We start from the raw sequence: 13,324 nt of genomic DNA, 5'->3' as shown, positions 1-13,324 counted from the left end.
TGTGTGTGTGTGTGTGTGTGTAAAGCATGAATAAGGACCTTAAAAAGAAAAGAAAAAGGAAAGAAAAAATGTATCTGATTTCATTTGCTTGGTTTCTGTCTTCGTCTTGCTTTTAGGTTTTACATTTTTTCCTCTCTAAAATATAACCAACCATTACTAATTCTAAAGTGACATGACACCTTATTGCTCTAGTTCACACCATCTCTGGAGGCTAAGAGTTCTAAGCTAACACCTTTGCCAGTAAACACTTTTGCTTATACTTTTATGTTGCTTCTACAGTCACGCACACACACACACACACACACAGTCCATGACTATATAGAACATAGATAATTGCACTCCAGTTTTAAAGGCTTCTTTCAAGTGGGACAGTCTTCAAGAGAAAGTGATATGGTAAGATTTTGCACTGTCCAGCCTCACCAGTGAGAAGTAGTAACCTGGTGTGACCACGTGATGTGGAACTGTGTGGGTCTTGGGAGTTAAGTGCAGGACAGGGGTTTATTAGTGAGTATTATCTAATCCCAGCTCTTCTAATTGAGGTTTTTGAGCAAGTCCTCACTCATTTCTGTGCCTCATTCGCTGTCATTCCTTCCCCTTGAAATGAGGAGAACAAAGAAGTGGACAGTTTTGCTTATAATGCCAGAGGTGGAAGAATGAGGAAAAATTCATTTTTTCCTAATTTAAATAATCATTATAGGCAAATTGTTTAAGAAATGCATGATAGATTTCTGAAAATTAGGATGTCATTTATCCATCCTACCCTTCCTTTGTGCTCTTCAGTCCACTCCTACCCACAACGTACACAATTAAGTACTTGATGGGAGTGGAGGATGCGGAGTTTGTGTTCAAAAAGGTTTAATCTCTTGCTGCGTAATAATTGGCTCTACATTCCTCAATTCTATAAATATTTTTGAACATAATGTCATTTTTTTTTAGGTGCTAGAGGTACAGTGGTCAGATGTGTTCTTGCCTTTATGGTGTTTACATTTTAGTCAGAGGAAAGATAGACAGCAAACAAGTAAACGGATAAACATAGTGATCTGTGCTTTGAAGAAAGTGAAACGGTGCATTATGTTAGAGGAAGAACTAAAGGTACTACTTTAGATTGTCCGGTTAAGCAAGGTCTCTCGAAGGAGGTAGCGTTTGAGCTGAGACCTAGACCCAGAGGGTAGCCATGTGAAAGTCTAGGGGAAGGGTATAGGCAAAGGGGAAAGCATTGTAAAAACACTGACCTTGCCGTGTTAAAAGAGCAGGAAGAAGGCTCACATGGCCGACTGTAGTAAGTAAATAGTTGGTTGGCAAGGGCTAGGTCATGTAAGACCTTGTAATACCTAGCAGGGATTATAGATTTTATTCTGTGTGAAAAAGGAAAGTGTTAATCAGGGCACAGTGTGATCTTGTTTACTCCTGTAAAGGGTGAGCCTGATGGAATGCAAGAGCTTAGCTCTGGGGGAGAAAACTTGTATTCTTACTCAATAAGGAGCCTTGGGTAAGCCCCTTCACCCATGTGAGCCTGTTTCCTCATCTATAAAGAGGGGATGACAATATTTGCCGACTTTTCAGGGTTGGCAATAATTTTATTACTGGAAAACAGTCCTGGAGAATATCTAAGCAAAATTGTCATAAGGAAACTGAGGCTCAGGCAGATGAAGCAGTTTGTTTACTTTCTGGTGGCGGGGAGAGAATGAGTGGCAGACTCGGGTAGATTGTTTCTGTTCTGTTTTCCTAACGCCATACGGTATACCCAGCATTTCAGATGAAATTAGGAATGAGCGCACAGGGATTTTGCAAACCTTAAAGTGCGATACAGATGTAAGACATAGTGGTGTTCAGGGTACTCTACCCGAGAGAACAAAGCTATCATAAGACATAGATTACTGGGGAAGGAAGTGTTGATAAACAGGCTGAACTGATTTTTCAAATGCTTCATCCAAAAGCCTCTACAACCATGTGTCTTCAGTGGAAGCTAAAATTGAAATCCAATGAAGAATAAGTAGAGGTTTTTCTGAAAAATGGGAAATAGCATGAAAGACTTGTTCTATCTCTGTTGTGTACTGTATGTTGCGTCCCTCCAAAATTCATGCCGTCATCCTCAGTGAGGTGGTATTTGGAGATGAGGCCTTTGGGAGGGATGAGGTCACGAGAATGGGGTGCTTTATGCTGGGATTAGGGTCCTTACAAGAAGAGACATGAGAAAGCATGGCCCTCTCTGCTCTCCACCGTGTGACGATACAACCAGGAGCCGGGCGTCTGCAAACCAGGAAGCAGCCGCTCGCCAGACACCACATCCGCTGGCACCTTGATCTTGTACTTCCAGCCTCCAGAACTTTGAGAAATAAATGTCTGTTGTTCCAGTCACTCCATCCATGGTGATCTGTTACAGCAGTCTGAACGGACGAAGACAGTCTCCTCTACTATCTTTACTGAGAGTTCAAAGAGGCTTTGTGCCTTCTGGACTTTTGAAGAGCAGCTCTTTATTCGTGCTGGTGAAAGTCTCCAAGTAGGTGAAGGCATTTAGTCCAGAGACATATTTCTGAGATGAGTCCTTGAATTCTTACTCTCGAGCAACGATCTTCCTGGAGTGGAATAAAAATGATGACATAAAATGGGACATCTGGTGCTCCTCGTGAGTTGAGATTTCACTACTTCCTTTGTAGTTCCTGGATAAAAAAATCAATATTTTCTTCCAAAGGTATTCAACTATGTAAGCTGTCGTTAGAAGATATTGATATGTTTAAATGGCTAAAAATATGTAACTTTGGAACAAAATCAGGAAGTTAAATTTTTTTTCCCTGCAACTTGCAGAAGGAAGTAATTTTCTTTGATGTCACAAAAATCTCTTGAGGAGGTTTTTCAGATTGCTCAAAGGAAATCCAAGAATATTCTGCCATCTTGGATCTCCCTCTTCTAACCCTGGTTTTAGGATACCTGACCTTGGGTATAACGAGAAACGAGATGCATTAGCTTTAATAAACATCCTTCATCAGCCAGTTTTTGTGGCAACGTCAGGATCCCATGGAAATGACTAATACTGGAATTTAATGTTACATGCTTACACTGTCATCTTGGCCTGTTTTATCAAAGAGAACGTACAGTCCCTTATCTTGCTGAATGTGCATGTTTCTTGGCACATCCTAGGAATCTCACAAAATTTTCAGGCCTAAGATGGTACAGTTTGAAGAGAGAAGTGAGTTACAGACAGATGGACCATCTCAGTAGAGGACATGCCAAGGCCTTGGGTTCTAGTCCAAGTCCTACTGCTAAGTTACTGTGAAATACCCTATGTCACTGCCCTTTTTTGAGCTTCTGTTCTGAAGGAGAGAAGTTATGAAAGGAGGAGAGGAATCAAAGCAAATTCCTTGCATTTGAGAGTTTGACACTCTGTGTGGTAGCCACTGCCAGAGGAAATGGCAGATTATTTCAAAGCATCCATGTGGGAAGGAGGCTTGAGACAAATGAACAGTCTGGAAATATATAATCATGGAAACAAGTTAAGGTTTTTTTTTTTTTTAATAACATCTATCAGATTAAACTCTTAACTCAGAGAAAACCAAACCAGCTAAGCAACCAAACAAAAAACACTAAAACACAAGATTCCTGGGAACAAAACAGAAGGAACAGAAAAATACTTTTAATGGTTTCTTACTAATTTTCCATTTTCTTTCATAAGGGATTTGCAGAGACTTCAGAGAATTAGAATAAGAAGTAAAGTAAAAAGAAGAGGCTGGGCAGTTATCAATTATACAAACAGTATCTTCTGGACACAGAATCATCAGTTACTGATGTCCAGGAACGCTACATGTATCCCAGAAACTTTGGTATCTGTTAAGACATGTATGAATACCTTTGAATATTCACTCATACTCTATAAAGCAGATATAAGCACATTGAGTTTCTTATTTTATAAGTAACTGTTCATTAGTTTTTTGGTCTTCAGACTTATAATTTTATCCTTCTTGCTTGTGAACAAACACAACACTTGTCAACATTAACATCACATTGAAAATTCAACATCACAGTGAAATTCTAACAAAACCAATTTTCAGATCCAAGGTGATAGTTTATTTGTTGCAAAATATATTTATTATCCTAACACCAAATCTGATAACAAAATTAATCTTCTGGGATTTATCTTTTATTTTATTACATTTTTATTTATAGAGACAATTCCCTTAGGATATAAATGCCTTTATTTGACTGTCAGACTGTACAGAACAAAGAATCTTTTATTCCTGTTCTAGTGGGGAGCATGGGGCATATAAATGGTGTAGCCAACTTAACTTTACCTTAAGCTTGTTTCCTTAACCTTTTTTTTTTCTTGTCATACGCAAGACTTATGAGGGTTTGGAAAATGGAAGTTTAGTGGGAAAAAAACCCAAGTATATTGCTATGAGCTGAATAACAATTTATGTATTAAATGATAATAAGGAAGATGACTGCTTCCACAGCAGTGGGTAGCCTTTTTCTTTCAAAACAAGAGATACCTACCTGGTGCTCCATTCAATCAACGAGAAAGTTGCAATGGAAGACAGAGATGTAATATGTATCTTATCTGTCACATTATAAGAATGCAGTTATAGCCATAAAGTTCAGTTCTAGGAAGAGCTCCGCTCTGCAAACAACAAATCTCTAGAATCAGAGTGTAAGAGAGAGAGTGATTTCGAGTTGGTGGTAATTTTACTCAGCTTCGGCTGCTGTAGACTATGGGGGGCGGAGGGGTTAAACCACAGGCGTTTGTGTCTTCTAGTTCTGGGAGCTGAAAAGTCCAAGGTCAAGATGCTGCAGATTTGGTTTCTGGTGAGAAACGTCTTCCTGGCTTGCAGATAGCAGCCCTCTTGTTCTGTCCTCATGATGGTGGTGGAGAGAGACTGAGCTCTGTTCTCTTATAAGGATGCTAACCCCATCAGTCATGAGGGCCCCACCCTCATGATGTCATCCGAACCTCCTTACTTCCCAAAGGCTCTGCCTCTAAAATACCATCACATTGTGGTGTCAGAGCTTCAACACATGAATTCTGGGGGGACACAAACATTCAGTCCATAATAATGGTGATGAGAGAGGGTGTAAGGAATAAAGGCTTGACCGTGACACCAAATCTCTTCTTTGACTTTCTGCATTTTTCTTACCTTTTGTCGCCTTCTTTGACCTCTCCCTTAGTTCCAGCTCCCAGATTTCCTCACTCAGGACTTTTACTGGATTGGTCTGAGAAATAATTCTGGCTGGAGATGGGAAGATGGATCAGCCCTAAATACCTCAAGGTGAGGAGCTTCAAAAGAGTGGGGGGAAAAAGTGAGAGAGAGAAGGAAAAAGAAAAGGGAAGAGAAATGATGTGGTTGGGGCAGTAGATCAAGGATAGCAGATGGAGGGCGAGGAAAGGGTGAGGAAAGGAGACAGGGAACAAGGAAGGAAACCCAAACCCCCAAACCCCAAAACATCAAAGGATGACATTTGAAGAGGATAATGAGCAATTTTTATTCTGCTGTTTCAGGAACTGGGTGAATTGGGGTCTGAATAGGGGAGAGAATTTGCTTATGTTTTATCCCTTCATGCCTTATAACTCCTTTACTCTGCATGTCACCGTGAGTGATTGATTTTTCTCGTTTCTTACAGAATTCTTTCAAACAGCTTAGTACAGAAGTGTGGGACCATCAGCAAAGAGTATCTCCAAGCCTCTAGCTGTGAAGTTCCTTTACCGTGGATCTGTCAGAAGGTCAGGCTGTGATGACTGGTCAGGCTGTCATATGACTCCCTACAAAGAGGGAGCTGGCCCCTGGGTGTCGGGCTACCCATGACTCATGGCTTGTGCAAGCTCCCTGGCTACGATGCGCGTTAGATGTAAGATGAGTACAGCCTCCCTGGGTTGATGGTATACTGCTGGGCTCTCTTTGAGAGTACTTAGATATTATCTTAACAGTTCGCAGACTGGATGTAGGCAAATTTGTGAAACAGAGAAGGTTTGTTTTTAGTATTTCTCACTCTGGCGACTACCCCTGCCTCCTGCGTCCCCATCATCTCTGCCAAAAATGTGCTTTTTTCCTGTTATTTTCTGAGCTGATGAAATCTGTGCAGACATGTACCAAGGCCAGTGGACTGGAGGGTTTGTATGTGTGGTAGTGGGTGGACGTGCTACTTCACCCTGACAGTATATTTTGATTCAAATAGTGGTCCTTTGCAGATGAAGCTTTGTTCTGAAGAATGATGCCGATGGTGAAGAAACAGGTTGTGGAAAGCAGATGAGAGTAAAGTGGTGCTTTGATTCTCAGCGCTTCACACTTAAATAAGTGCCTTGACTCTCAGAAAGATTTAATTTTCCTCTGAGAGTGCGTAGGCGGGGCTGAATAAACCAACCCGTGACTGCCTTTTCCAAGGGACGAATGTGATTTGCATTTTAATTTCACAACAGTGGTCAGTCTGGTAGGCATTTTTGTAGAGAAAAATGAACGGAGGCAGCTTATGTGATTGACCCCCAAATTATTTTAGGCGCAAATGCCTCAAAAACGAGAAAACCGTTATTATTTCTCTTTAGTAGGGTTTGGACACAGATAAGGAGGGAAGGTGTTGTTTAAAGGTCCAGGAGGGAGTGATGAAGGAGACTGTAATTCTGCTCTGTCGACGACACTGGGTTGTGATGTTGCCTTGTCTTTCTCTTTTGTAGTATTTTTAGGACGTGGGCTGTGTCTTAGCCACCCTTGTATTCCAGACTCCTAACATAGTGCTTGCATCAGTGAATATTAAATACATGAAAGGATAAATAAAAAAAACATTTAAAAATTCTTATCCTAGTTGTTTCTGTTAGCCCACAAATTAATTAGAGGAATTAAGAGCAAGAAACGCAGTATATCCTAATCTCCCCTTAACCCTATTCATGTGAGCATTCAGTCACTGGCTCTAAAAAGGCAAAGGGCCTACTTCACCTAGATATAGAAACTGGAATTTCTCTATCAGCACTCGCACCCCACAGCTGTGATCCCACAGCTGCATGAACGTTATGCAGTAAGCTTATCCAGGACATGCCGTGTTTAGAATAAGACATTTTTAAAAGATAGTAAGAGACCAGTAACCAAATGAGGATGAAGAAAATCCAGAGGGGGAAGACCTCCATAGGGGTCACAGCTATGAGGTGTCTGAGGGTCAGTAAGAAAAGTGAAAACAGTAAAATTGTGTAATCCCTGTAATATAGCAAAAACCTGGACTCTCGTCCATTTTGTTATTTTGCTATATTACTGTACTTTAGTAAATAGTTTTTGGACCACAGGTACAGTAATCAGAGTTCCTCAGACCATCTCCGTCAGTCCATATATACCTCTGTCCAGTTCTGTTCACCTTCCCCTTCTTCCTGGATCCCCCCTTCATTCCTCTTCCCTCCACAGGAGTTTATTTTGATATTTGAGACAGTCCTTGAGCTCATTTGTACCCTTAAAAAATACGTAGTTTTCTTCTTTATTTGTTTCATGTTTAATTAAATGTTTTCTCCATGTATCTCATCACACTACTTTTTCCACTAGCAGCATGCTTTTGAGGTCCATCCTCATTGCGCCGCGTACACATAATTCATCCTTTGACTGCTGCTGAGTCCCCGTTTATGTACCCGCTCCCTTCGCGCGGACGCCCAGTTTGCCTTTGTGCCCCCACCGTCACAAGCAGTGACGGGATGAGTGTTCTCTTGTGCGTCCCTGCTCCCAAGTCTTCTGCGTCTCAGGAAATGGCCCTGCCATCCACTTGGTTGTTCAGGTTCCAAACTGAAGAGCTTTCTGTTATCTTACTTTTTTCCCCCACTCACTAGTGCATCAGCACATTTTCTCATCTCTACCACAGAAGTGTGTTCTAAATCTCATCACTTCTCTCCATCTCCACTTTTAACACAAAAAGCCACAGTGGTTGGTCACCTAGCTTACTTACTGTGACAGCTTCCTTTGTCACTGCCCCTCAAACTGGTTTTACTGAGGTACAACTGACACACAATAAACTGAGTATATTTAAAGAGTTAAGCTGGCTAAGTTTTGATGTAGTGGATATACCTGTGAAACTGTCACCTCAATCAAGATATCACTTGAGTGAATATATCACTATATAATCTTCATGCATTTTTGTAATTCCTCCCTCTCTCCTCTCTGTCATCCAAGACTCTTCCACTCCAGGGGCCCCTGATCTACCTTCTGCCATCCTAGTTTAACAGAGTCTTTAAATATGTACTCTTTTTTTCTGGCTTCTTTTGCTCAGCATGATTATTTTGAGATTAATCCATATTGTTATGTGCATCAGCAGTTACTCCTTTTTATTGCTGAGGTTTTGTTATATGGATGTGCCACAATTTGTTTATCCATTCACTTGTTTATTTATTTTTAATTAGGTTTATTCATTTATTTCTATTTGGAGGAGGTACTGGGGATTGAACCCAGGACCTTGCACAGTCCACCACTTGAGCTATACCCTCCCCCCTCCATTCACTTATTGACGGGCATGTAGACAGTTTCCAGTTTTGGGCTATGAAAAATAAAGCTGTTACGAACATTTGGATATAAATCTTAGTGTGGAGAGAGGCCTTCTTTTTCTCTTGAGTAAATACTTAGGAGGTGGAATGGCTGGATCATATGGTAGGTAAATGTTTAACTTTTTAAGAAACTGCCTAGTCCAAGATCACAGAGATTGCCTTTATGTTTTCTTCCTGAAATTTTATAGTTTTAGATTTTGCATTTGGGTCTGTGGTCTATCATGATCTAACTTTTGTATATGGTATGAGGTATGGGTTGAGGTCATTTAAAAAAATTCTTAAAGATGTCTAATTGTTCCAGCACCATTTATTGAAATAACTACCCTTTCTAAAATTGAATTTCCTTGATACCTTTGTTAAAAATCAGTGAACTTATACACGCAGGTGTATTTCTGCATTTTCTCTTTTGTTCCGTTTATTTTTATGTCTTATTCTTTTACTTCTACTCCAGCGTAATTTTATACTAAGTCTTGAAATCAGGTCATATAGTCCTCCAACTTTGTTTTCCTTTCTCAAAATTCTTTTAGTTGTTCTAGGTCCTATGATTTTTTCCTATAGATTTTAGATAGATATACCGTATTCACATGTCATTTTGTACATGCTGAGTCAGTGGGTACTTTCAAATGGGCCCATCAGTTTAAAGTCTCCAGGAACATATGAGTTAAAGGGCCTATTTCTCGATATCCTTATTGAGCAAAAATGAAGTGAACCACAGGCTCCTCAAGATCATGGTGACTTTTCATTCCTGGCTCTGTCCTGGAAGAGTGATGGGTTTTTACTTGGGCGGTCTTTCCGTTTCTTCACCGTGGAACATGTATAAGACAGATGTTTCCCTTGCTAGTAATGATCTTCTCTCATGGCAAAACTTTGATGATAATAAAGTCTTCATTTCTGTGTTAATATTGAGATGGGAAGGAAATGAAGGGGAGGGGAGAAAACTCCCGTGCTGGCACTCAGGAGGGAGCGTGAAGGGGATGGGATGAGCGCGAAGGAAGAAGTGATTTTCAAGGTGGAGGGAGCACGCAAAGACTGAGATGCTAAAGAGACATAAGGTAACATAATGGGAGACAAGTATTCAGTGGAATTGGCAATCTGGAGGTCCCTGTTCGTAATCCATCGCTGACGTGCTGCTGGAAGATGTGAAATTTCAGTGAGTTCATTTTGAGAGGTCATCATTTTTTAAAAACCAGTTGGGTTGTAGTTAATGCAAAGAAGTGTGGGAGTATTCTGGATAAAGGACCATAATGTAGGGTGATCTGTTTTCCGTGTACAAGGATTACATCCACCCCGGATAAGGTTTATTGGGAGGGGCAGTGAGAGGATGGTCGAATTGTGGGGTCCCGGATCAGGGTGGGCCAGATACCTGCTTGGGCAGGTGCCAAGGACAGGCATGAACTTTTCCTGCTGACTCAGACTAGACACTGATGGTATCTCATACCTCATCACTCCTCCTGCTTTTGGCCTGGCCAGTCTGCAGACTTGATACACTGCTAGCAATAGATTCTGAAGAATTGTTTGTACGAATGCACAAAGAACCTCATTATACTTCTACAGTAGGAAAAATTAGAAACAATTCAAATGTCTGTCAGTATCAAAAATGATTGAATAAATAACCTCCTCTTTCCCTTTCTTTCTGTTTTTCTGTAGAACAAACCTTTTAAAATGAGAACTTTTTATCTTTTACCTGTATAACTAGAAAACAGTGATCAAGACAGAAGGAAGCCAGTCTGCACCTCCAACTCAACGGTCGAGCCTGATCGTTGGCGAGCTGGCTTGGCCTTGACAGTGCGTGAGAGTGTTCGCCGGGGCTTCTCTGAGTCCGTCCCAGGCGGAGGGTTAGTTGGTTCCGTTGCTCTGGGCTTGGAAGCTCAGGCTGCCGTTGTGCTGCTCCATTTGTGCTTTGGATTACCTGCTTGATGTGCCTTTTCTCCTTTCCCCGCCACCTCTTTTAGATCTACTCTTAAAAGGTGTGTTTTCTTTCTTTGCTCCCCCAGAATAGGTCCTCCCTGTCTTCCAATGGACCGTGTCTTGGGTCACCTGGACATAGGATCGGTGACTTCACTGCACACATTCCAGGTTTTGTCATAGGTGCTGAGACTGCTTCAGAGTTTCAGCCTTCTTAGCTACAACAGCTGCTGGGACCCGGCGCTGCCCTCACCAGTGTGTACCCAAACTGTTAAATACATGATGTCTCACCAGGGATTGGCAAGAATGTGCTCTGTAGATCCCTAGTCAAGAGCTAGCAGGTTTTCTCCCCTTAGTTCTTCCTATTTTTCGCTTAAGTAATTTTTAATTTTTCTTGACTTGCAAGACCCTGCATGACTTGTAACCAACTATCTGCATCTAAATGCTACTGGCTGTGACAGGTACAGAATGCACAAATGCCTTCCTGAAACCTACTAGTCACACTGGTTCTTTGTATGGCCGGCCACATGCTATAAATTTTTCCTTAGAAAATGCTATGTCCCCTCTTGAGAGCAGCAGGGTTATAGTGGGAAGAGCACCGATGCTGGAGTCAGTAAGACTAACCTTTATTCAAATCCTTTTTCTAATAGTTGCTGTGTGACTTTAGGCAAAATGCTTAGCTTCTCTGAGCCTACATTAAGCCGTACTATATGATCGTTCCATCTAAAAATAGCCAATCTCCTAACCCTCTGTGACATCCACTTGTTTAGTTGCTTCAATGCTCTTGTCACAGTTTGTGATTCTCTTCTTTATGTGCTGCTTCTTTCAAATTGTTATTTACTATGTTTTGAGGATGTGTATGCTCATGGTATAAACTTCAAAAGTTATAAAAAAATACAGGCATGAAAAAAGAGTGTCTGCTCCCACCTCTGATTGCTTGCTCACACATTTCCTTTTCCTGGAGAAAAATACTGTTGACTTTTTCTGCTCTTTCCCAGATATAACCTATTTACCCCCCACCACACACACAAATTCACCACAAGTTGTAGCGTAGTATACACACTGCTCTGAGCTTTACCCCTGCCAGCCCCAATGAACACTTTATCTTGAATCTTTCTATGTTTATACTCATTACAATTACTTCATTCTTTTTCGTGGCTGGATAGAATTCTATTTTATGGATTTAACCATTTGTTTAGCTAGTCTCCTATTAATAGAAGTTTAAGTCATTTCCTCTCCTTTGCCTGTACAAACAGTGCTGCAGTGACTATATTTCTACAGATGTAACTTTGTGCTTTTTTGAGTGTTTCTAGACATGCCAAATTGCTCTACATAAATCTACAGGTTTACACTCCCACCAGCAATGTATCATAGTTTCATTTTCTTGACATCTCCACCAATGCAGTTTTTCATCAAACATTTTGATCTTTACTAATTAGAGACATGAGAAGCGGTTCTCATTGTGGTTTTAATTTGTTTTTCTCTTATTAAGAATTACAGCGAGCATCTTTGCACATGCTTCCGAGCCTTCGTATTTCCTTTGCTATGAACTGACAGTTCATAGCCTTTATTATTAAAAAAAAAAAAAAGGTGGTAACGATCTTTTCCCAAATAATTTGTAAGAAAAAGTTCTTTATGTGCTAAATAAATTAGCCATTTGTGTGTGATACAGGCTGAAAATATTTTATCTTGTTTGTAACTTTTCTCTCTATAGCATTTGAACTCCTCCATTCTCCATTCTAAGATTGAATTAAGGGAAAGTATAAGACAGCTGACTTCTAGTGAGAGGCATAGTTATCGAAACACTAGGAACTAACTGGAATTGGCATTGTCGTGTCACGAAGGATGGAAAATTAGTGCATTTGCTAGTGAAACATTGAAATGAGCATAGTGATGACACTGACAAAGGCTTGTGCAGGAGGCTTTACAAATCCGGAGCGTATGCACTACAGATATCCACTGACAGAGTCGGGGGCTCATCGGATATCCCTGGACTCAGAAACAGAGCCACGAGTGGCAAACATTGTGGGCAGGCTAGTACAGCCTAGCATTTTTAGAGACAAAATTCTGGGTAGAGCTTACCTATGAATAATAGATTTTAGTGAGAGTGGAAAAACTCCCCCAGCGATGGAAGTAATAGAATGTTAGAGACTTTTTTTCCCTCTGGTCTCAAACTTTTGGCTGAAACCCAGAGCTGAGAATAGTAGGTGATGAGAAGTCCTGTATTGGAGAGAGTCCTTAGACACACGCCGTAGGACTCTCCAAACTGGTCTGGGGACACTTACCAACACCCCTTATAAGGAAAAGTTCAAGACCAACTACAGTGGCAAATTTTTTGAAAATTTTTGGATGAAAAGATTGCTAGCGTGTCTCCCCTCCTTCTGCCCAGGCCAAGTGAGGAAGGAAACTAGAGGGCATCTGCTTGCTGGAGATAGACACAGAGTTTTACTCTCTGGCTCTGTGCTGCTCAGCTGTGGAAACTCGTAGATCTCCGGCTGACGGAGGAACAAGGGAGCGCTCAGAAGAACTTGACCTAAGTGCCGAGTTGTAGACGGCATAGAAACTGCTGTCTGGATATTGCTGAGAGAGGTCTGTTGGTGGGAAGCCAGCAGAAACTGCCCCTGATGAAGGGGTAAGGAAGGCCAGATGCAGTGGATGCAAGCTGCCGTTTCATTATTTGTTGAGTGGGTATAGGACCCTGCCTGGGCCCAGAGGAAGTGTGAGAAGGCGGTAGGGTTTGTGTTATTTGCAAAGGGCTTTATTCAGGAGGACTTCCTGCCGGGCACGGAGACCTCAGAAGAAAGCGGTCATGTGGAATGTTTCACCACAAGTTGAGATTTAAGGTAACGTTAAGAGAGCTTTCAGAGAGCATGTCGCCAGTTTCAGGGAACGGTGTAGTGCAGGAATTCCTCGGGAGTGTATCCATCT

General features: G+C 41.2%; 1 protein-coding gene across 7 annotated transcripts in view; it reads left to right on the top strand.

Moving 5' to 3' along the window:
• Positions 1-13,324, top strand: part of KLRG1 (killer cell lectin like receptor G1) — a 116,372-nt gene that overhangs the window by 10,902 nt on the left and 92,146 nt on the right. For 5 of the 7 annotated variants that reach the window (XM_072954400.1, XM_015251284.3, XM_072954402.1 and 2 more), the window contains exons 4-5: positions 5,158-5,258; positions 5,611-5,710. In XM_072954400.1, the coding sequence (XP_072810501.1) occupies positions 5,158-5,258; positions 5,611-5,710 (201 nt within the window). Of the gene's footprint in view, positions 1-5,157; positions 5,259-5,610; positions 6,774-13,324 lie in introns of those variants that run through there. The other 2 variants (XM_072954399.1, XM_072954404.1) reach the window with 2 other exon arrangements.

This window comes from Vicugna pacos, chromosome 34 (genome assembly GCF_048564905.1).
Source record: "Vicugna pacos chromosome 34, VicPac4, whole genome shotgun sequence".
Classification (NCBI taxonomy): Eukaryota; Metazoa; Chordata; class Mammalia; order Artiodactyla; family Camelidae; genus Vicugna; species Vicugna pacos.
This window is presented reverse-complemented; position numbering and strand designations above follow the sequence as displayed.